At 36.0% G+C, this 25,657-nt stretch overlaps 1 protein-coding gene across 10 annotated transcripts in view; it reads left to right on the forward strand.

Annotated features, from left to right (window-relative positions):
• The window catches only part of LOC150108478 (transmembrane protein 243-like), a 65,515-nt gene that overhangs the window by 12,939 nt on the left and 26,919 nt on the right, over nucleotides 1–25,657 (forward strand). For all 10 annotated transcript variants that reach the window (XM_090390806.1, XM_090390807.1, XM_090390814.1 and 7 more), the window contains 3 exons: nucleotides 1,085–1,180; nucleotides 7,758–7,808; nucleotides 22,395–22,499. In XM_090390806.1, coding sequence (XP_090246932.1) covers nucleotides 1,094–1,180; nucleotides 7,758–7,808; nucleotides 22,395–22,499 — 243 coding nt within the window. In that variant the 5' untranslated portion in view covers nucleotides 1,085–1,093. The remainder of the gene's footprint in view (nucleotides 1–1,084; nucleotides 1,181–7,757; nucleotides 7,809–22,394; nucleotides 22,500–25,657) is intronic.

Here is a 25,657-nt window from a genome sequence, read left to right on the forward strand (position 1 = left end):
AGAAATAAGACAGAACTGGGTTTTATTAGCATTTAAATTGGTGAGGTTATCTGAACCCCATTGGAGGAATGGTTCAGAGATCAGAATTGAGGGTGATGGTTGATGTTTGTAGGTAGAGGTGAGTTGTGTAGAGTAAGGTTTATCAAATGAAAGGGAGGAGTGCACTGTGCTGTCATCTGCAAAACTGTGTATTGGGTTGGAGGTCAACTGAAGTAGGTCATTGATATATAGCAGGAAGAGGGTTAGTGAGAGGACAGAACTTGTGGAATCCCAGCATTAGTTGAATGGTGAGAGGATAAGGAACCATCCACCATCACACACAGTGTGCATCCAGACAGAAGCTGGCAATCCAACTACAGAAGTCCTGAGACAGACTAAATGATGGTAGTTTGCTTAGTAAGCAACAGCTTTGGAGATATCAAGTGGCAACCACTTCAGATTTGCCAAACTTCTCCATGGCATTTGTCTAGAGATGAGAAATGGCTACACCATGATGTTGCAAGACTTCAAAGACACTTAATGGGATACTGCATGGAACTCTATTACATAAATTGGAACAAACGATGGTGGATATGAAGCTGGTGACATGGGTCTGGCCACAGATCTTAAGGGTACCATATTTTGAACAGCTGAACTGTCACTAGGATGTATTTTATATCCTAGTGACAGCTTCTTTTGCTTGCTTGCTTACTCCTCATATCCAATGCCTCTATCACTGTGTTCATTTATGATTTGGCAGAATTACATTAGGTACTTAAAAGTAATTTTTCTCAGCACTGTGTGATGGTAATCATCCTATTTTCATCCTTTCAGACATGTTCCACGTTACTAATTTTCTTCCTGCATTCGCACATATACAAGCATTAACATTAAATAAGATAAATTTCTAAGCGAAGAATTGTTAAATATTTTTATATTAATGTTTATTATGGTAAATTAGAACTAAATATTTCTTTATCATGGTACTTTCTGATCACATTTAAAGAAAGATACATGGAGATATTGAGAAACACTATGGGTGAAAAATATAAATTTCTTTTTGTAATAATAGCCATAAGGAGCATTCACCATATATCTGTTTCAGGTTATAAATATGGATTCTGTATATGGTGGACCAGAACGTTCTCCTTCTATTACTCACATGGCAGATAGACCATTATTTGGAGTTTCAAAACGAAGGGTAAGTCATTAATTTTTTTTTTTTTTTTTTTTTTCCAAATTATAGAATGAAGAAAAGATGCTTTTGTATATTTTACTTGCTTGTTTATTTGAAATCTTTTAGTTCGTTCTAAGAATTGTCAATCCCCCCACTACTCCCCCCCCACACACACAAGGTCTTAAGACCTATAAAAATGCCATGTTGGAGCAGTTGATTAGAGGTAATAAAGCATCTGTTAACGCGTCTCTTGAAGAGTTTGGAGTTGTATTAATTGTAGGGAAAACTGTTCCAAAGATGAGAGGTATATTGAATTAAGGAAGAAAATAAGATGAGAATTTGGTGAGCTTGGAGCTATACTTTGTATGGATGTTGACCAGCAGCTTCCCATATTTGTACATGATTAGAGGAAAGTGGTGGTGGCCAGGTCAGTGAAGCAGCATCCATGGAAATACCTATAGACAAGCTATAATGCAGAAACATAGTGTCCATGATAATAATAATAATACAAATAAACTTTCAACTTCAATAGTGTCCATGGGAAAGCAATTGATGAGAGAGAAAGTTAAGGAAATAGCTGCTCTGTTCTGGATAATCTGAGTATTCTGAGGGAGGTTTTTGGTGTGCCACCCGAAATGTGTATTCTAGGGTTGGGTGGATTTGGAATTTATAAAGTGTTAGAAGTTGAGAAGAAGAGAAATGTTTAGAGCAAAAAGAATACTAAACTCTTTGGAGGCTGAAAAAACCGTGGATGTGATGTGTTTATGCCATGATGGACTAGATGTGAAAGTCAAGGGGAGAAAACTGATCTTGGTTAGGAGAGTGGAGCATGGTCTTCCTTCTGAGTAAGGATGGTGTTTTGGTAGCATTAACATTTGTTAGATTATCTTTGCCCCACTTGAAAACGTCAAGATTGGCATTGACCAAAGAAAATCTTGAAGCTTGTTATTACGAGGTTTTGTAAATGAAGAAGAGAAATTGGAGTGTATTGCATCAGCAGTACAATGAATATGATTGGCCACAGTGCAGGTGAAAGCACAGAACCTTGGGTACTTCAGCATTGATGGGAAAAATCAGATGAGAGGGAACCATCCACCATGGCAAGCACGGAATTGCCAGAGGAAGTTGGCAGTCCAATTGCAGAAGCCAGGAGGGGGAGACCAGGATGGTAGCTTGAGAATACATTAATGCCAGACATGATCTTTGCCTTAGAAATATTAAGAGTAACTGCATGAGTTTTTCCAAATCTTTTTGTGGTCTGTTTCCAAAGGTGGATAATGTTAGCGAGAAAGTCTATAGAATGATAATGATGAAATCTATAGTTGTTATTACTACTTAACCAAAGGGTTACATCAACAGCCAGTAGCTGGCTGTTGGTGATGACCTTCTCCATCACTTTTGAGAAGTATTGAGGGTATTCAGGTGAAGATAATGGAACAATAATTTAGTTTAATCCAAATTTAGTTAATTTAGATTTTGGAGAACAAGCTCTTAATGCAGTAGCTTCTATTGTTATATCATTCAGTCCAAGTACTTCCTGATTCTTTTGAGGTTTTTGTGCAGTTTCAAATTCTTGCATCACAAAATTGTTACACATAATGGTAAATTCTTTTTGGGTTATTATTTTTGACAAAGCATCTGTAGCAAAGTTCACTAATGAATTAATCAACAGTTCTTCCATGCTAAGAGTTCTTCATTTTTGTTTTCAAGTATCTTGTCATTTTTAGTGCTTAGTTCTCTTTTAGGCTTCCTTTCTTTGGTGCATAACAAATTAGCAACCTGATATATTTCTCTGGTTTTATGGATATTTTTATATAGTTCTAATTTTTGACATATAGTGTAGTCATTTTGAAAGGCCATGCATACTTGATTATTTAGTTCTTACAGCTGAGTATGTAGATTGTGCATTCTCAGATTCTTGTATTCTCCTGCAGCTGATAGTGCACATGATATCATGCACTTTCAATTGAATTGTTGTTTTTTTGTGTTTTCCTATAATTGTATTGATAATGGCCATGAAACTCAACCAAAAATTTTACAAATAAAGACATTTAAATTAAACGTGATTCTGGTAATGTTTTATCATGTTTTATCAAAAGTGAGTCTGCTGCTGCATGACAAGTAAAGAGGAAGAGGAGGATGATTGCAAATGAGCTCCAAATCTATTAACCTTATATACGACCTTCCATTTATCAAATTCAGCTTAATATGTCTACAAACTCGGCATACCATTGTTTCTGCATAACTGATATATTGGAACTCATTTGCAATCATCCTCCTCTTCCTCCTTACTTGTCATGCAGCAGCAGACTCACTTTTTATGCCTGTTTTTTTTTTTTTTTTTTCAATAGCATTCGTTCTTCTCTCATACTATGCTTTTCACCTTTCAAGTGGTTAATGCCTGCCATAAACATTTAACTCTTTCACTTACCTCTTTGCATCCTGACATTAGTCACACTCTCATTAATATAATTGAATCTCCATTAAAAAAAAAATTTTTTTTCTTGCTTTGTAATACATTCCTTTATCCCCCCCCCCCTTTTTTTTCTTTTTAAGTTTGAGCATGTTTTGTCATATGAAAGGACTCAATGTCAGCATGCTATTTCTTTTATGACATCCTTATTTTTCTGACTTTTGCTGTTGTACTTTGAACAACAATCTTGCTGATGGTTAATTTTCCTGCCTTTTGTCAGCATTCTCTGCTCTGCTATTTTGTTTTGTACTTGCCCCAAACTGGCATACACACATGCACTCACTCAATTTACTCATCAATCTTGCTTTTCTTTCACCTCTTGTAAGAATATATGTCATCCATGTTGCACCAAAAAAAATTTAAACTCCACTAAGATGCTTTGGCTGCCATGGATTGGCATCCTACCAATAATATTTATATAATGTAAAATATACAACTTTTTGTGCTAGGAGCCTCCATAGCTCAGTTGGTACATATAAGCCATTTTCATTGAATACCTTTATTAGGCCTTTTCAATCAAAATGGTGAGTTAGCTGGTTTTATATTTAGGTAGACGGTTTTTATTCTTGGAAATGTGGGTTTTTCATCCCTTAGAACAGATAAACTGGTCCCATGAACACAGTTTTACAAAAAATATTTGTCCCTAGAGATATGCAGCAGAGAAATGGCAAGTTGACTGTATTAAATTGCTTTAAATCCCCTAATTAGTGAACTCAACTTGTCTTTAGCAGATGAGAAAAAGGAAGGAAAGTGTGCCATATGATTTATAAATCCTTGAATTGACTCCCAAGATTATAAATGATTATTTCTTTTATCATAAATTGAGAATCAGTTTGGAGTTCTGAGCTGCAAGAATACCTTTCTTTTACATTGCCTTTTTTTTTTTTTTTTTTTTTTTTTTTTTTTTTTTTTGACATATGGTGAGTAGAAGGAAGAATAATTATGGGAGAATATAGTGGAAGTGTTTAAGGAACAGTTCATTAAAGTATTCCATCCTTGTGATTGTAACATAATGTAGAACTTGAGATCAGTGGGTATTGCAGAGGAACCAATAATGGTCAGTGATCAAAAGGAGGTATATAAGGAATTGAATAAACTTGATGTAACAAGGCCATGGGACTTGATGGTATATCACTGTGCGTGTATTGAGGGAATATTCTAGGGAGTTAACAACAGCTTTAACTTATATTTTATACATGAGTCTTAGATTAGCCCAAGTTCCACAGGAAGTGCAAAGATAGCAAAATTGTTTGCTTCATAAAGGTGGCGATAAGACTAAGTATTTGAAGTATAGGCCGATCTGCTTGTCTGAAGTTGGTCAAGGTCAGTCAGGTCTAGCAGACCATGCTTTAGATACCCCTATACATAGGATCGATTGGAAAAAAAAAAACAAAAGTGCTGCACAGAAGCTTTTATAAGTCAAAGAGGTTGTTCCTGGAATCAACAAAAGCCTTGAAACATACTCCAAACCTCAACAAGTATGGTGTATAAATTTGCCAAAGACATGTTTGACAGTAGTAGAATTCTGTTTAATGGACAGCATGGATTTGTTAAAGGAAGATTGTGTTTTAGCAATCTGCTTGCCTATATAACAAGGTGAAGAATACTTGGACAAGGGATATATATATATATATATATATATATATATATAGTAGTATTTTTAGATTTTGTAATTAAATTGGAAGAGATCAGATTGAATTGTAGATTAGTGCATTGTATTGGAGATTTACTTTCTAGTAGGTATCCACAGGCTTTGTATGGGGGGGGGGGAGAGTGATATGCCAGAAGAGGAAGTTACTAGTGGTGTGTTCCAGGAGTCTGTTTTAGAGCCATTGTTATTTAATTGGTATGTACATGACATTGGAAATGGCTTAAATGTCAGTTTAATGTAGCATAATGTAAGGTTTTAAAATTTGGGAAGCAAAGAATGGATACAGAGTATAGGATTGGTGGGGATATTTTAGAGGAGGTGGAGGAAATGAGATGATTGTCGGGGGGAGGTGATGGTGGATATGGACTTGAAATTTCGAGGACATTTTGCTAAAATGTTCCATGAAATTGGGACAGCAAAGCAGATTATGAGAATGATGTGGAGAATACTGGCATGTAGAAGTAAGGATGTTTTGATTTCATCATAGAAGGCTTTGATCAGGCCGCATATAGATTACTATGCACAGATTTGGTTATCTGATGTTCAAAAGGATAATGAGATATTGGAAGGGCTTCAGAGATGATTGACTAAGCTGGCTTCTTGTGTTAAAATGCCATTTATTCGTTGTTATATATTTATCTTTATTCCTTTTATGTTATTTCTCATACAAACTCCTCTTTTATATACTTCTTTATGTGTGCCTAACTCGACTCTGCCTAGGAATGATTCCTTTTCTGACACTGGCAAATTTATATTTTTATGCTGTGCCAGCCAGTATCCTATAACATGAGTTTATTCAGGTTCAGGGAATATTCCTAGATTGGTTGGCATTCACTCTAACACACTCTAAACAGATATTGGTATTAATTGCAATCATGGCCAAAGATCTATTACTTAAACATTCATCAAAATCCCTCCCACTATGGTTCTAATTTTTGCAAGTGGTAATTTGAAATCTCGAATTCAGGCATAAGTCAGGTATATGCAACAAAACATGTTTATTGGAACAAATGACAATTACAACTAAAATTGGATTAAAATACTAATCCTTCCAAATCTCTTACTAGGTTAATATCTCATGCTACGCAAGTTACACAATGCTAAACTTATCAAAATACACTCAGATCACAATACTAATCATCCGAAACAATAGAACTAAATGACGATATTACTCTAAGTCAATTCTCTTATGCATGCTACTCTTAAAGACATCTTATACAACTTGTTACTATCTGATAAAGGTCATCCACAAAATACAAATACACATATAATTTCAGGCACATGCAACTATATAGATTCATTCCAGACATTTCTTTGTTCAACAGAATTAAGCGATCTCAAATTACGAATTCTTATCAGAGTCCTCTATGGATTATCCACATAACTTAATCTAACATTAGTTTCTATCTCTTTCAAAACATACAGTAAGGTCTTTACATTACTCAGTTCTTTTTGAAAGTCTGATAATTGCCACGTGTTGTTCGGGTCATCCTTCAATCGGTTGTCTCGGCACCTGGGCTATGGCTACGTCATCCCTTCTACATTTTCTGAACTCGAACTTATTACTGCCTCGACTGAGGGTTATTTCCACTCCTCATCGAATGAGACATCCAACGACTGGCATACTTTCTCCATAGGCCGATGATTCGTTAGCGGCTCGTCGTGGGACCTTGTTCAGCATACTCAGAATGACTGCCCGCTGTCCAACATCATAGGACCCTCACTCGTCCTTTTTCCATCCACTGGTTAGGAATCCTCGAGGTGAAGTCAGGAACAAAAAGCCTCGCAATATCGCGCGTATTGCCTTATATTCTCTCTCTCTTCTTTTTTGCACGACCCTTAATTTTTGTGCCCTCAAGATGATCCTCAATTTACTTACTGCTACACAATTTCCTATACAACAAAAAATCATAATTTTCTGCTGGTGAGCAGGAAAATTAGCCAGAATTCTCATGTTAGATTGTGAATGAATAATTTCTTAAAATGTTAACCCCGTAAACCCTGTTTCTCCTTCAATCTCAAGTTTTTCTTCAATAGCTCTTCATAGTTGTTTATGGCTTACATTTGCAAAGGACTCAGTAGCGCAAAGGAATGTGCTCAAGAGATGTCATATCTGATAGCGCCATTTTTTTTTTTATAAGGATAGTGGTGAGAAGACCGAGAATGAATATATTGTCTAATATAGGTTTTTTTTCTAAAAACAGAAACTGAAGTCTGTCATCTGGCTGACAAGTGCTATCTTGTTTTGTGTGGGGTGGGGCACAAAGTTTCCATTTAAAAGTATAAAGTGTATATCTCATCTTAAAATTTACTTAGCATATTGATCATTAATATTTATATAATGAACAAATTATGTAATTATATTTGGATGTTCATATTTTATATTCTTGTCATTTTGTTTCAGGTCTTTGCTTTAGTTGTATAGGCATTTTGAAGTTTATATTTTATTAGTTTTTCTTTTTCTTCTTCTTTTTCAGGACCGTATCCTTAATCACTTTTTGGCTGCAATTACAACACTTTATGTCCTGGTATGAATAAAGTTTTACTAATGTTTAATGAAATAGATTTCTCATATATATTGCATTAATTTTTGAAATATGTACTCTAAATTATTCTATAACCTTCTTGTACAAGGTGCTACCCAAAAGTTTGAGGAATTTGATCATAAAAAAAACATTACTTAATCCCAGTTTCCATCATTTCCTTCAAAGTAGTCCACTTGGGCATATGTATACAGCGATCCCAGTGGTTTTTCCATGATTCTCACTTGAGTGAAGTCCTAAAGTGTTACTATGTTGAGAACCTTCCTTTCAGCCAGAATTTCATCTTGGAGAAAAAGTTGTAGGGGGAAAGGTCAGGCAAATGTGGGTGGGGGATGACTGTTGTGTTTTTGGAAGCCAGTGTAAAAATAACGTATTTATATTAATTATATTAAATCTTATTAAATCCTTGTTGTCTGCGGCATTGTAAACTTTATTTACAATTGTTTTATTTATTCAAAACTTATTCTCAATATTTTCCTTTATTAAATTTAACTTTACTGTAACTTTAATAGTTGTATTCTCCGAGCTCTTAATTCGTTGCTTGATTTAATCTCATATTTTTTCAATCCTCTCATTCAACTTTATCCCCCCCCCTTTTTTTGTCTCAAGGCCGCAAACAATTTTTCACATGCACAAAACCTTCAGAACTAAGAAATTGTCTCTGGCTGGAGCCAATCTCTTTGTCTGAACAACTGGCGTTTTTCTAAATTGAATTCTGAAAATTTATTTGATTTCCAACTACGCCATCAAAATTCGTAGATAGGAGATGAATATCCTTCCAAAGAAAAACACTCAGCAAAACACGGAACCTTTCTTTCTTACTTACTACAAAATCTAGCAACGCAAAATTTCTATTCTCTACAGTCGTGGCTACTCAATATTCTAGGACACACAGATTCGATTTTTATGAGCAGTGCATTGGTAAATAGGAATCAACATTATTTGACAAGGAAAACAATTTATTCATACTTAATGAATGTACAAAAGGGTTAATACTAAAACTACAAGTTAATTCAGGCTCTATACTTCAACAGCAATTTATGTTTGGAAATACAATTAATCCTCTTAAGTAAACAACTCTCCTAAAATCAACGTGTCTATGGTATTACTTTAGCTAACAGTCTCACACACAGAGCAATTTTACACACGCTAAACAAAAGGTAGGCTTAGCTAAGAAAACAATATCAGCACATAAAATTTTCACCTTAAACTAATGCAAATTTTTCTCACACACAACTGAACAAGATAGTTCAATGAATAGCTTAATTCCTACAGTCCTCAAGTGCTATTAAAATGAAAAAAAACTTCAGACAAATCACTGTCACAAATTCTGTCTCTAGTAAAAACAATACATTAAACCTTACATAGAAATAATCGTCTTGTCCACTCTAATAGATTTTTGAAATCACCTTCCTCTGTTACTTTCTGATCTTGGTTATGCACACGGGTACCTTTTTCTGGGATTGACGAGGTTACTTCTTATTTTTGCGAACGTCAGGAAAGTTGGCAGCATGAAAATCTGATAATAACTTCTAAAACAACTCAAATGAGTTATCTTGCACTTTTGGCATCTAATGGCTGGAACGTAGGACTCTGACCTTGAATCGGCGCAACTTTCTCTACCCCGGATCCAGAACAAAACGAAGACGAATTTATTCTTCTACAAACATCGATATGGCCTTCCACCTGAAGACGATTCGCCTCTACGAAAACAACTACGAACCATCTCCAATGACGATTAGCAAACTCTGTTGCGACGCTGTAACCTGTGACCTCCGTTACCGTAACTGTGTAACTTACATCGTAACCTCGTAACCTTTTTTGGCCGATGATTCTCCCTTTTATCTTGCTCATTTGACCTTGGGTTCTGCTACGTTTTCAATCCCTTGGGTATTTTGTGGGTCTGCACCCGCCACCTTTTTCCGTCATTGCATTAAGGCAGGAAACCCCTGTACATGCTTGACCTTCACCATAGTAATTGTCTTAGGTCATAAGATAATCTGTCTGGAACATTCTTTTGTCACTATTTAATTTGTACTTAACTTTCTTTGTTCTTTACAAAATTTTGGCGGTTACATTATTTAACAACTCACTAAAATTTATTTCCATATTACTAAACTATAAAAAGTCTGCTAATTAATCACATGTATATTGAATAGAATTTCATTTTCCAGTAAAATCGGTATATAAGGTATTTTTGTACAAAAATCCTTGTATACCAGATTTTACACCAGGAATTGTCAAATATAGAATGTGTAAGTGGGTGCATTGCCATGGTGAAAAACCTAGCTGCTGTTCTTTCACTTGTCTGGATGTTTGTTATTGACAGTTTGACCAGGCGGGGTGGGGGGGGGGTTGGACAATGATTTGGATGTCAAAAAAACAATGTTGACTTGACATTGCTGAGAACTTGGAGCGCTTTTTTTTGGCCACAGGGGCTACCAGTCACCAAATTCTTAAGTCTTCAGTGGGTTTCTGCAGCAGTTTTTTTTGTAGGTTGAAGCAAATCTGCCATTTCATTTGGAGAAGAAAACTGCTGAACCACTAAAATACAATGTTACAAAAATGCATGTAAGCCATGAACGCAGCTTCTCAGCTATTGGCATGCTGATTCACAAACGATACTGCTCTGTCCCTTATAGTGGCAGACGGCTACAACTGGTTCACATGTGCTATTCAAATTTCCTGAACTTTTGGGTATCACCTTGTAGTCCCAAGACTCATCATAGAGGTGCATCAGAGATACTCTAATACCTCTCATGCTCTCATAACATTTGTTGGTTCAGTGATCTTTGCAAGATCATTACACCAACAAAAATTGGTCCCGGGATCTTGCAAAGCAGTATATTTCCCTTTCTTCTTCTTCTTTTTTGAGTTCTGTATATCTTGTATTTTCTCATTCTGCCTGCCTCATTCTCTTTTTCTATGTTTTTTTTTTTTCATGGGGTGGGTGAGTGATTAAACAGTAGAGAAAAATAATAGTGCTGCCTTATAGTAGTCTAATCCAGTCTTATATCTCATTGTATAATTTATTTTATTAGCACTATTTTGGAATGTGCTATCTGAATGTCATCTATTTGTCCACTCACTCCCAGAACCTTTGCCTCCTTAATTTTTTGCACTATATTCCACCATACCTCCAGTAGGTATTGTTCCAAACATCCACCAGAAGATGTTTGGAATTGGCTGAAGCAACTAAGCAATGAGACGATTGTATTCTATAAATTGCATATCCTCTCCTGTTTGGTAAGTTTGCTTGTTTTGCAAACCTGTCAGAATGAAAATTTTTTGGGAAACTTGAATAATAACCCATTTATGGTTGCCATTTAAGTACTGAGCTGAGCACAAAATGTTATCACTAGGTAATGAACATAACTGTCAATTTTTAGGAAAAGATTGACGTATACTATAACATTAATTAAAAACTTTAATTAATGCTTCCAATATTTCGGTAATGTTACATTACCATCTTCAGGGAACATAAAAATAATGATATGTGCATGCAGACACTGACACTGAACAAATATGGCTGAAGACAACAACTGAAGTCAATCCTAGAGTCCTAAAAGGTGCCACCTAGTGGGACCTTTTAGAACTAAGTAAGTTGCCTTTCCCTAAAAATTGACAGTTATGTATCACCAACATATAAGTTGATCTACAAGAATAGACAATGAACAGTATTAGTCAAATGCTTCTCTCTTTAGCTAGTCCAAATATTAGCATCATTTTTCCCCCGTTGTCTTAATTATTATTGCTGGTATTTGACCAGTAGACTTAAATCCATCTAGGGCAACAATGTCACATATTTCACAAATTGTCCTAATTATCACTTTATGCCTAATTTATATGTTGCACTACTACTACTATGTCTTCTAGGTTTATTTTATTCAACAGCAGCTATTCAATTTAATTAAGGAGGTTGAAATTTTTTTTCACTTTATTATAAATTAAATTAAAGATACCAAGAAATTGTATTCTTGGTTTATTCTTTATCCGAGCATAAGTAAACAAAGCAAACAAATGTGTGAAGTATCTTCACGACTTAGCTGCACTGCTTGTATATAGAGGCTAATGATTTACATTAATTGTTTAGTATAAGCTTTAGATACTTCATTCTTAATAATATAATTTTTTGGCATCTTTAATTTAATTTATAACCAAGTAAAAAACTTTCAAAACTAGCTCTGATCCAGAGTATTTTAATAATAAGGTGTGACACCTTTTTGCTACCTTTATATGAGAAATATGACTTCTGCATTACTTCATCCTTGGTATCACTTCTGGATCTGGCTCACACTGATGAGATCTCAATATAGATCAAAAACTGGACTGGGTAGTGGCTCTTCCCATAATGCTTAGCATTATATACACCAAAAGGATGTGTTCTTTGCATTATGGGATACTAAGGCAATTAATGTGAAGTCATTAGCCTCTATATACAAGTAGTGTAGTCGTGAAGATACTTTATGCACAAACTTTGTTTGCTTACACTTGGATAAAGGATAAACCAATGATATAATTTTTTGGCATCCACTGCTACTACTACTTTAAGTCTCCTTAATTAAATTAAGGAGACTTAAAGAACTTATGCTGGATATTTACTTAGGATTATAATATCACCTGCATAAAGAGCTGAGTTTTAATATCTCTGATTTAATTTAATGCTATTTTCCTTCATGACACAATCTATGCAAATAATGAATGACAATGTAGGTAGCATGTACTCTTGTCTTTCACTTGGTTTTGTAAAATCTTGTATGAAGAAAAATTGGAACAAAATTTTTCTATACCGATTTTACTTGGAAATAACAAAATATACAAAATACTTGTAATTGAATTAACGTTTACCTCAATTTTTTTGCTATATTGAATCTGGTAAAATATTAGAGTAAATTGTTAAAATATTTAAGAACCACTGAAATTGTACAAACAAAGAAATAGCTCAGACAGGATTAGACATATAGACCTGAGGCTAGCGAGAATTGCGAAGGGCAACGGACTATGAGTTTTCCCACCAGAACTCAGCGACAGCGGGGTCGCGGAGAAAACCCCTCCAAGAATATCCAGGCAGTTTAATCTGAGGCCGTTCCAAAGTCGGGAGAGTAGGATAAAAGGGAGAAATTGAAGGACCAAAGCGTTCGGTTCCGGTCTCGTCTCGAAGAGGTTCCTGTGTCCAGCCGTTCCAAGGACGGGGAGTTACGTCCCACCAGCAGCAATAGTCCAAAGATAATATGATTGCTTGATCCTTAGTCTTACTTTAACATTTCATATGATTTCAGATCTAGCTTCATATAAATTTATTGTAATTTGTTTTAAACTGGGATCATTCAGTACCATAGAAAATGAATTATTTTATACATAACTACTACTAGCTGGCAGCTGGTCGTAGTTATGCATACTCAAACCTAATTTTATTAGGTTTGAGTATTTAATTAAGATAACTGAAATTAAGTTTTAATAGGTCGGAATTTGATACAACTAGAAACCGACTAGTTTCGTCACATTAACTGATGGCTTCTTCTGGGTTAGATGAATATACATATTCTTCTTCTTTGGCACTACAGCGCCATGTAGGGCCTTGGCCTCCCATTTTTGGGTTTCATAACTCACTACATGGTGGGGTCGTTACCCCCACGCTCAACCATGAATAATTGTCTGTGAAGCGTCGTGTTCTTAAGACCGGTTTGCCTGTTTTGTGGGAAGAAAAAACCTGCAGTCCACGCCCAGGAACGACTAACTTGGTTATGTCTGAGATAGATCCTTAGTTCCTCACGTCAGCGACTAGAATCGAACGCAGGATGCTTCCTTCCCAGGCTTATGGTTGCAGAGTGCATAACCACTCGGCTAACTGCGTGGACAGATGAATATACATTCAGCTTAAAACAAATGAACTTAGTAATACTTAATTAAGATAACTGAAATTGGGTTTTTATTGGTCGGAATTTGATACAACTAGAAACCGACTAGTTTTGCCATGTTAACTGGTGGCTTCTTCTCGGTTAGATGAATATACATATATCTGCTTAAGCTCCTTTGTTTTAAACTGGTATATGTATATCAGTCTCCAGGTATTTAGTTGCTGAAAATAACATTGATCATAGGTTTGAGTAGGTTAGGACTTGGCTTGTCACTCAATACACCTATCTGCATAGCCACAACTTATGCATTAAAAGGTTAATAATTAGTACTAGTTTGGCACAGAAATTTAATTTGACTATTTTACATCAAACTAAAAATTTAAGTGTATGTTTTCACATAAATATTATAAAACATATAAAAAAAATAACCTAAGTTACTGAGAAAAACAGCAACTTGACTACAATTTAGAAGGCAGTAATATAAGTATTATTTTTAATACTTATTAAAAATAATTAGCAATATTGTTGGTTGTTGTAGTACATTAAAATATCAGAGAGGAAATTTATGTGTTCTCAGTCATGTATCTTTCTAAACTGCAGCCAGTCTTCTGCTCCCTCAGCACTTGCTTACTTTTTTGACTATGAATGTTTTTTTTTAATGAGATGCCATTTTTTTTAAAATGAAGTAAACAAAAACATTTGAGGAATAAAGTATCAAAATTGGTGCCAAATAGGACAGCTTGTAGTAGTTGCTTTAGCATTTTACTTTCTTTCTCTTGAATTTTGGTCCAGTTATGTAGAAATTGTCGTAAGAAATAGTTTTCTTAATCTAAAATTATTTAATTTTAATATTATAGAGAGATGCAAGTGGAGCTGCACATGGTGTTTATAGACCTGGAAAAGACATACGACAGAGTGGCCAGGCAGGAGGTATGGAGGTGTATGAGGAAAAAAGGGGGAGGGGTCGGAGAAGTGCGTGAGGTTGGTGAAGGAGATGTATGAGGGAACAGAAACTCAGGTCAGGTCTAGTGTCGGCATGACAGAAGGGTTCCCCATTGTCATAGGGCTACACCAAGGATCAGTTCTGAGCCCCTACCTCTTTGACCTGGTCATGGATGTACTAGTGGAGGATGTCAAGAAGGAGGCACCATGGAGTATGCTGTTTGCCGACGACATTGTTCTATGCGAATCATCCCGAGAGAAGCTTGAAAATACCCTGGAAGAGTGGAGAAACGTATTGGAGGAGAGAGGCTTGAAAATTAACCGGGAGAAGACTGAATATATGTCACCGGGGAGTGACGAGGATGTGATCATACGACTTCAGATGAAAGGCTAATTTCAGGGAAGAAATTCAAGTACCTTGGGTCAGTAGTCGAGAGGAATGGTGACCTGGATGAGGAAATACAGCACCGAATAACATGCGGCTGGATAAACTGGAGGAAGATGAGTGGGATCCTGTGCGACAAGAGAGTGAGTTGTAAAAGGAAAGGAAAGCTGTATAAGATGGTGGTGAGGCTGGCGATGCTTCATGGCACGGAGACATAGCCTATAACAAAGGCACAGGAGAGGAAGATGCAGGTAGCGGAGATGCGGATGTTGAGATGGATGAGTGGTGTGACAAAGGACAGGATAAGGAATGACTACATCAGAGGGATGGTTAAGGTGGGACCAATTGGCAAGAAGATACAAGAAAGTAGGCTGAGGTGGTTCAGACATGTAGAGAGGAAGGGTGAGGAGTATGTTGTTAAACGAGCAGAGTATATGGAGTTGGAGGGAAGGAGGAAGAGAGGAAGATCCAAGCTCAGGTGGAGGGATAAGGTGACAGAGGATCTTAGGGAGAAACGATGGAGTCCAAAGGATGCCCTGGACCAGAGAACTTGGAAGAGGAAGGTTAAAGATCGGTGCGCAGACCACGTTTAACATGGGATAAAGCATAGTGAAAGAAGAAGAATCTAAAATTATTCTAGATTCCTCTGCAAGCCACTCTTCAACTGATTTTGATCAGCTTAACAGTACAACTTGTTGAGGAAATTATCTCCTACCCCCTTACAGTCACCCTTATTTTTGTCCTGTTGGATGTGAATTCTTGAGCAGGCCTTAAGCAGTGTCAGAAACAGCCATATTCCAAACCATAGAAGTGTGTGTGGAAAGACAGCATTCTTTACAATCCCACTCTTCATTTTGTCTAATTAAGCTGAATTTCAGGAGACATTTAGAAATGTATAAAACTTTATTCTCCATTTGGTAAAAATTGGTTGAACATTAACTTGTAGAAGTGTCTAGAGAAGAAGGCCTCTTCCTATAGCCCTTTCATGTTTGCCTGGTTGTGTTGAATTTTCAGGCAAACAATGTCAAGTTGTTGAAAGTTTATTTTTCACTTGGTTAGAATATAATAAATTTAGTTTAATCCTTTATCCAAGTGTGAGCAAACACAGTTTGTGCCTGAAAGATCTTCAGAACTGGGGTAAGGTAGTGCAACACCAGGGCGACTCCTTGCAAAGGTGGAGCAAGCTACTATCACTCCTATCTTAGTATCTCCCATAATGCAAAACACATCTCCTTGCGGATATGTCTAATGTTATGCATTAAGGGAAGGGCCACTACCCAGACTAGTTTCGACCTTTATTGAGGTCTCTTCAGTGGGAGCCAGGCCCAAGTGGAGATACCAGCCAGAAGTATTAGCAAGGTCATCTCTACCTATAGGAGTTGCCAAATGGTGTGCCACCTTTTTTGCTAATACTTCTGGCTGGTATCTCCACTTGGGCCTGGCTCCCACTGAAGAGACCTCAATAAAGGTCGAAACTAGTCTGGGTAGTGGCCCTTCCCTTAATGCATAACATTAGACATATCCGCAAGGAGATGTGTTTTGCATTATGGGAGATAATGAGATAGGAGTGATAGTAGCTTGCTCCACCTTTGCAAGGAGTCACCCTGGTGTTGCACTACCTTACCCCAGTCCTGAAGATACTTTCAGGCACAAACTGTGTTTGCTCACACTTGGATAAAGGATTAAACTAAATTTATTATAAACAATGTAAAGAAATAGTCGTATTCTAAATGTGATTGAAACTGGTTGAAAGACGTACCTCTAAAGTGCTGTGCAGTGTCCTGTATTAAGCTGAAGTTCTCAGAGAACCTTTAGCAACATATGAACAGTTATGTTCCAGATTTGATTGGTTGAACAGTGCTATCTTTAGAGGTATCGGTGACAGAAGTGAAAATGTAACTGTTTGGGTGGGGTTTTTTTACTATTTCAAAGTGCTGTTGGTTTTTTAATAATTAGTATTACATTTTTAATTAAATGTAATACTTCAAATTTGGCTTAACTGGGTCCTGACTGAAACAACAAAGACAAAAACTGGTGAGATCTTTCTGAGCAATAAATACAAAATGTTATATTCAGGCAATGACAATCAAGTAAAAGGAGTAACTATAGTATTCAACACTAAATATGAGGCTAATCTTCTTGAATGGCAGGCAATATCAAGTAGAGTGATATGAACAAATATCAGAATGAGGAATGGGACAATGAGATTTATTTGTGCCTATGGTCCCCCAGAAGGTTCTACTGAAGTAGAAGTGAAGGAATTTTTTGAGGCTTTTGAGAAAGCAACATGATGAAAAGGGAAAAGTTGGTCCTTGTTGGGGATCTAAATAGCAGAGTAGGAAATGATTGTCAGACATCAAAAATATTTTAGGAAAATTTGGAGAAAACAGCAAAGTTAATAATACAGGCAAATACATGTTGGATTTCTGCTCAGGACATGGAGTGGTTATTACTAATACCATGTTCCTACATAAAAATATGCACAAATTCACATGGAGAGAAGAGACAAGGAATAAGAAAAGTCTGATTGACTATGTTATTGTTGATAGTGATGTTTCCTCACTTGTGCAGGACACTAGAGTGTACAGAGAATTTGAAATTGGAAGTTATCACTATTTAGTTTGAATAGGTACAAATGAAAAATCAGGCATACCACAATTGGCTCAAATCAAGAACCCCATCCTCATTCAAAGCCTGTATTGAAGCCTGAAACAGAAAATTATCAATACTTCTAAAACAGAATTTCAACGGGCAAAAAGCAGAAAGCTTGCAGCCTGTCCAAACGACAGCCATGCCTTTTGGTCTCTTGCCAAGGCAATTGGCCGTAACTTTTGCCTTACACTATTCCCACCTCTGTCATACCTAGATGGCTCAATTGCAACATTACCCATAGAAAAAGCTAACCTCCTGGCTTTACACTTTGCCTCCAATGCACACATAACTGACAATGGCAAATGCCCTCCAGTCATTCCAACTGCCCAACATATAATGCCTCCTGTATCGTTTTGCCAAAAAGATATCACAAACCTGTTGTCTAAATTAGACAACAGGTTTGTGATATCTATATAACAAAAAAAGTCTCCTGGCGCTGACTGCATTCCTCCAATTATCCTGAATGTCTGTGCACCAGAACTGACTCCTATCCTATGCCATCTGTACACACTCTCTTACACCACTGGTATATATATCCCAAAGCCTGGAAACTGGCCTATATTCAACCCATTTCTAAAAAGGGTGACAAATCATTGCCATCTAACTACCGCCCTATCTCACTCACTTCAGTCCTACTCACTTCAGTAATGGAGAAAACCATCAACTCCCAACTCCTAATCTACCTTGAAGGTACCTGGCTATTAAGCGACCACCAGTAAGGATTCCATCAAAGCTGTTCAACAGGAGATCTACTCTCATACATCACCCATCGCTGGACAAACGCCATGGAGAAATTCAATGAATCCCAAGTAGTTGCACTTGATATCTCTAAAGCCTTTGACCGAGTCTGGCACAAAGGTTTACTAAGCAAACTCCCATCATTTGGACTGCCTCAGGACTTCTACAGATGGATTGCCAGCTTCCTGTTTGGATGCACACTATGTGGGATGGTAGGCAGCTTCCTATCCTCTCACCATCCAACTAATGCTGGGGTCCCACAAGGTTCAGTTCTCTCACTAACTATCTTCCTTCTATATATCAATGACCTACTTCAGTTGACCTCTAACCCAATACACAGTTTTGCAGATGACAGCACATTACATTCCTCAGTTTCATTCGACAAACCCTACTCTACACAACTCACTTCAACACACAGAACATCAACCACCACTGCTCTTAATTCCGACCTCCAAGCCACCCGCCAATGGGGCTCAGATAACCTCGTCAACTTCAACGCTTGTAAAACCCAGTTCTGTCTTATTTCTCACAAAATAGAACCATTTTCCCCAGCATTGTTTTCGATAACACTCAAATTCCCAGACAAGATGAAATTTCTCTTCTTGGAATTACCCTGACATCAGGCTTCTCCTGGCATAAACACATCACAACCATTGCATCCTCAGCTTCCAAAAAACTGAGTTTTCTCTTTCACTCAAGACCCTACTTCACCTCTAAATAGCTGTTAACATTATACAAATCACAAATCTGCCCAGCTATCGAATACTGCTCTCACATCTGGAGTGGGGCTCCGAAAAGTTCCCTCAAAATGCTGGACTCAATAAAGAGGAAAGCAATTAGACTGATAAATGACCCATCTCTCACCAACTCGCCCCTCTCACTTTCACATAGACGCTTGGTCTCTGCAATCTGTATATAATCTATAAATATTTCCATTGGAAATGTTCATCTGAAACAGCATCAATAATTCCCCACTCCGTAGTAAGTCCATTGGAACACTTATAGCTGTTTCTCAACATCCTTTCAGAGTACACCTTGAAACCCACAGAACAAGTTTCTTTTTCTCCTCATTCATCCCTGCTACTGCAGTAGTGTTGAACAGTCTCCCCCCTGAAGTATTTCCCAAGGAATACAACGTACAGGCGTTTAAATCAAATGTAAACAAGTTTCTCCTTTCCCAACCCACCACTCATATATGGTACTAACGTACTATAGGTTGACCTGCCAACTTCTCTTATATGGGCCATACATAAAAAAAAAATAATAATTAGTCTTGAGCAAAATAAAATTGAATTTCATATTGAAAAGAATAATATGTAAGAAAGTTTTAAAGTGAATAAAAGTTGAGCAGCTCTCAGATGTGAACTGTAGACTAAAATATACAACGATTAAAGAAGAAAAAATGAAAGAGTTGGAGAAAAGGAACCAAACCTTGGAGATTCATTGGCAAGCCCTGAAGAAAACATTGATTGATTCAGCCAGAGAGGTATGTAGTGAGGTTGTCTGCAAGGATAGAAAAATCAGAACTCAATGGTGGACACAGGAAGTTAAAGAGACAGTGAAGGAAAAGAATAAAATATATCAAAAGTTCCTGGTGAATAAGTCAGCTAGTGCTTTTAGAGAATACAGAGGGAAATGTAAGAAAGCTAAACACTGTGTAAAACTAGCTAAACAAAAGTCATGGAAAGACTTTGGTAAGAACATAGAAAATAAATATCAAGAAGGTGACAAGATATTGGAAGTTGTTGAAGAAGCTCAGAAATGGAAAAAGAGTGCTGTAAAAGGAATTAGAGATGATAAAGGTGACATGAAAACTGGAGAGAAAAAAATATCATTGATGTATGGAGTAATTACTTTGAAAAATTGCTAAATGAAACAATTGGTAACAGCACAGTGGTAAAAAAACACTTAACAGGCATGCATACAAGAATACAGTGGTATCTCTCTAATCCGAACTAATAAAAACCGTGCTAGTTCGGATTAGCGAAAAGTTCGGATTAATGAATTTTCTCAATAACTAGCGTTTAAGACAAAAATAATCAGATTCTAATGGTACATCAGTTTAATTCTGTAAATAAATGAAGTAACTGATAGCAAAAAAGCTACTGTACTGTAATGTAAAAAACAAAAATTAATACAGCACACAAGTTTATTTTAGTAAAACATTTAGTTTGTATGTTTGTTGAGGATTCTGATTTAATAAAATTGCATAGTTCAGTACATAAATTAATTTGCGTAAAAATATCACTTTCTGGTACACAACACAAAATAACACACAAAAAAAGTTTGAGTTCTTTGTAAAAAAGTCGCTGATTTTCTTTGGCTTCTTGGAAGCTAAACTTTTTCGAATGCTCGTAGCTGCATTAGCAATAAAATTTTGTGGAAAGGCGTAGTCATTCTGCTTAGTCCTTCCCTTCACGTTTTACTTTTTTTTCTTCAAGTTCTTTATCGTCATCTAATTCATTCTGTAGCGTGATATTTATAATTTCAGGATCTGATTTCATTTCGATTTCACTTTTTGTTCTACCTTTAATCCATTCCATAATATCTGTTTGAGAAATTTCAATATCTGGATTTATATTTTTAACCAAATTATGCACATTTTGAATTTCCTCTTTTTGTGTATCACCGTAGTTATACTGTACTGTAATAATAATAAAATAAATAATAATAGTTAAAATAATAATTATTAAAAAAAATACTACACAAAATAATAATACGTCATAAATAAATTTTTTTTCCGTTCAATCTGCAGTTCGGATTACCGGAGGATTCGGACTAAAGAGGTTCGGATTAGCGAGATACCACTGTACATATCCATATTTGAAGAAGAAAAAGCCTGAAATGTGGAAAGGCAGCTGGAGTAGATGATATTTAATCAAAAATGCTCAAGTATGGAGGTATAAAAGTCTTACAGTGGCTGCACTGCATAGTTCAGAAGGCCTCTGAACTATGCAGTGCAGCCACTGCATAGTTCAGAGGCCTTCTGCACTGTCCCTCATTCGTCCCTCTGCACTGCATAGTGCAGAGGGACGAATTCCAGATGATTGGAGAAGATCTCTCACAGTACCCGTATATAAAAAGGGAAATAAAACAATGTGAGAAATGCTTCTGTAATACTTCCTGGTAAGATTTACACAAGTATACTTGAGAAATGGTTGAGAAGGAGTGTGGAAGAGAAGCTTGGTGAAGAACACGCTGAATGCAGCCAAATAGTCTGTCAGAATCAGATTTTCTTTTTAAGTTTTGTAGATCTGGAAAAGGCATATGACAAGGTCCCAAGTTCAAAATGCTACAGTTGTATGGTGTCAGTGGGGCATTATATCAAGCAATATTAGTCTTATTTGATTGTAAGTCAGCAATTAGAATTGAAGGAAGTACAGGAAGATGGTTTAATGTTAAATCTGGTGTCAGACAAGGATGTACGTTATTTGATTATACAAATTGATTTGGAGGAAAATTGTAGATAGGAAGTTATTAATGATGTAAATTTTTCATGTAGTACTATCATATCCTGTATACATCCCCTTGAGAGTACATGTTTGGAATTTGATAATGGGTCTTGTTAGATACCCTCTGTCAGATAGTAATACTTGTTGATCTAGAAATGGAATTGTAGGCTGGGTTGAATTTTGGCTCAAATGATTTCATAATAAAAGAAGACAAACACTCATTATAGTACCTGGTTTAAGGTGACTTCTGTTATCTGTAAAACTTTAATGGTTACAATTTTATATTTATTTTACTCCTTTTTAAAATTTAATTTGTAGGTTAATTTTGCACTTATATACACACACACACACACACACATATATATATATATATATATATATATATATATATATATATATATATATATATATATATATATATATTTTTTTTTTTTTTTTCTTTCTAATTATGTACTTTGTATACTTAAGCATTAGCAGAAAATCAGTATTTATTGATTTTCCTGTATGTGCATAACATTATTTGCATCTGATTATTAATTTTCAGGTGACACTTGCCAGTTCTTTTGCATTTCCTCACTGGCCACCAAAAGGCTTAAATATATATTTTGCTTCCTGTATCATGCTCATGTGCTTTTCACATCTTTTGTTGGTAAGTTTTAACTATAATCTTATTTATTTGCTGTATAATATATGGAAGCAATTGAGTATGAACTTCAATTTGTATATGGAACTTATTTACCTATTGGTTATCATTGCTTAATGACATTTTCTTTCAATAGTTTGATAATGTGAGAAAATCAGTGTCTGAAACTTGTTGATTTATTTGATTTTACAATGCAAAATGAGAAGTGAATGCAGTGATGAAAAGTGAAACTAGACATGTTTTTAATTTTATGACTTATTTTACACTCATAATCATCATCAAATTCCTGCCATGTACCCTCAATGGTGTACAGGATATGATAGTATTACATGAAAAAAATTACATCATTACTAACTTCCTATCTACAATTTTCCTCCAAATCAGTCTGTTACTTGTCAAGACTCCGACATTATCAGATCTTATATTTCTATCGTCTAAGGCGCTTTGTACCGTATCAATCCACCTGTATCTTGGTCTTCCTCTGGGTCATTTTGCTGCCAACCTGGCAGAGAACACTTGTTTTGCTAATCTTTCTTCACCCATTCTGTTTAAGTGACCATACCACCTGAGATTAGCTCTGCTAACGCATTCCTGGATGCTGACAATGTCAAGTTCTTTCCTAATATCTTCGTTTTTAATATAATATTGCCATTGATACCATCTGTTCACGCCTATAATCTTTCTCAGGACTCTCATATCTGCGGTCTCTAGTCTTTGGTCAAGTGTTTTACTTCTGACCCAGCTCTCAGATCCATAAGTTAAAACTGGTTTGAACACTGTCTTGTATACAGCTAATTTAGTGTTCCGACTAATTTCTCTATTATTCCATATGAATTTATTCAATCGACTTCCCACCATACCAGCTTTGCTGATTCTGTTGTCTATTTCTATATTTAATTTGCCATCTTCAGTAAAAATTGTGCCTAAGTAGCTGAAATGTTTTACTTGTTCCACAGGTTCTCCATTCACAACACAGTTGACATTTTCAATAAATCTGCATATTTTCATTGTCTTTGTCTTTTTATTGCTGACCTTCATACCATATCTATTACAACAGTTATTCAATTTAGTCAGAGAATCTTGCAGACTTGTGGCAGATTTATTTAGAAGTATAACATCATCCACATAAAGCAAAGAGCTGACATTAACATCTCTAATTTTAATATGTTTAATATCACTTTCCTTCATAATGTGATCCATATAGATAATGAATAACAGAGGGGATAATGTACATCCTTGTCTCACACCAGATTTAACATTAAACCATCTTCCTGTACTTCCTTCAATTCTAACTGCTGACTTACAACTCAAATACAGACTAAGTATTGCTTGATATAATGCCCCATTGACACCATATAACTGTAGCATATTGAGTAGCTTCTCTCTCTCTTGGTACCTTGTCATATGCCTTTTCCAAATCGACAAAACTTAAATACAGATCTTTGTTATATTCCCATGCTTTCTCGACTATTTGTCGTAAAGTGAAGATCTGATCCTGACAGCCTCTATTTGGCCAGAATCCAGCTTCTTCACCAAGCTTTTCTTCTACAATTCTTCTCAATCGTTTCTCAAGTATACTTGCATATATCTTACAAGGAACACTCAGTAGGAAAATACCTCTGTAATTCTCACATTCAGTTTTATTTCCCTTTTTATATATGTGGTACTATGAGAGCTCTACTCCAATCATCGGAAATTCGTCCCTCTGTCCAGGCCTTCTGAACTATGCAGTGCAGCCACTGCAAGACCTTCATACCACCATACTTCAGCATTTGTGGTCGAATATCATCTACTCCTGCTGCCTTTCCACATTTCAAGCCTTTGATGGCTTTTTCTACTTCAAGTATGGATATTTATTCCTGACTGCATGCCTGGTCAGTGTTTTTTACCACTGTGCTGTCCTCACTGCTTGTTTCATTTAGCAGTTTTTCAAAGTAATTACTCCATACTTCAAGGATATCTTTTTCTCCCATTTTCATATCACCTTTATCATCTCTAACTCCTTTTACAGTACTCTTTCCTCCATTCCTAAGCTTGTTCAACAACCTCCAGAATATTTTGCCGCCTTCTTGATATTTATTTTCTATATTCTTGCCAAAGTCCTCCCATGACTTTTGTTTAGCTAGTTTTACACACTGTTTAGCCTTCTTGCATTTGTCTCTGTATTCTCTAAGAGCACAAGCTGACTTATTTGCCAGGAACGTTTGATATGCTTTCTTCTTTTACTTCACTGCCTCTTTAACTTCCTGTGTCCACCATGGAGTTCTGATTTTTCTATGCTTGCAGACAACTTCACCACATGCCTCTTTAGCTGAATCAATCAGGGCTTTCTTCAAAGCTTGCCACTGAATCTCCAAGGTTTGATTCCTGTTTTCAAACTCTTTTATTTTTTCTTCAATAATCTTTGTGCATTTTAGTCTACAGTTCACATCTTAGAGCTGCTCAACTTTTATTCGCTTTAAAACTTTCTTACATTTTACATTTTTCTTATTTTACACTTATGGTTTTAATATTGAGTCATATAAATAAAATACTGTCAAGATTTGCAAAATTTTTTCTTGGTGCAGTAGAATAATTGGATAGTATTTGTGCAAAAAATTTCTTTCTTTCTTAGTGATTTGTTTCCATGTGATAGTTTGTCAATGTCACTCATGAAAGGTTGGAAACCTATAACATTTTTTGTTGTTTAAGGGTTAGATAATCTAGAAACCCTGCTATAGAAACTAAGATTAAACATTTTCAAGCATCCAATAAGTGAGATGCTTTTTTAATATGTCATCCCCAAACAAGATGGAACAAAATCTATGAGGTGTAGAGCAAGGAAGATGAGGTGTAAGGAGAAGTTGGAAACCTCTTAATGTGTTTTTTGATTAGCTGGAGTTGCACTCTGGTGAAAGCAGTTTGATGAAGGTTGTTTCATTGAACAGATTTAGATGGAATGAAAGAAGGATGAGAAATTGATTTGATAGGTTTGGAGCTGAACAGCAAATGGATGTTGACAGGAGCTGCTTGTGTTTTTCTATAGGTTGTAAAGGAAGATGGAAGAATGAAGTTAGACTGTGTAGCAGAACCTTATCTGTGGCAAAGGATAGAAACTGAGGATATATAAAAATTGATTGGAGCAAATCTTTTTTTTCGGGGGGGGGGGGGGGTCATGAATAACC

Source organism: Typopeltis vanoorti, chromosome 3 (genome assembly GCF_054136105.1).
Source record: "Typopeltis vanoorti isolate ZY-2024b chromosome 3, IOZ_Tvanoo_1.0, whole genome shotgun sequence".
Lineage (NCBI taxonomy): Eukaryota > Metazoa > Arthropoda > Arachnida > Uropygi > Thelyphonidae > Typopeltis > Typopeltis vanoorti.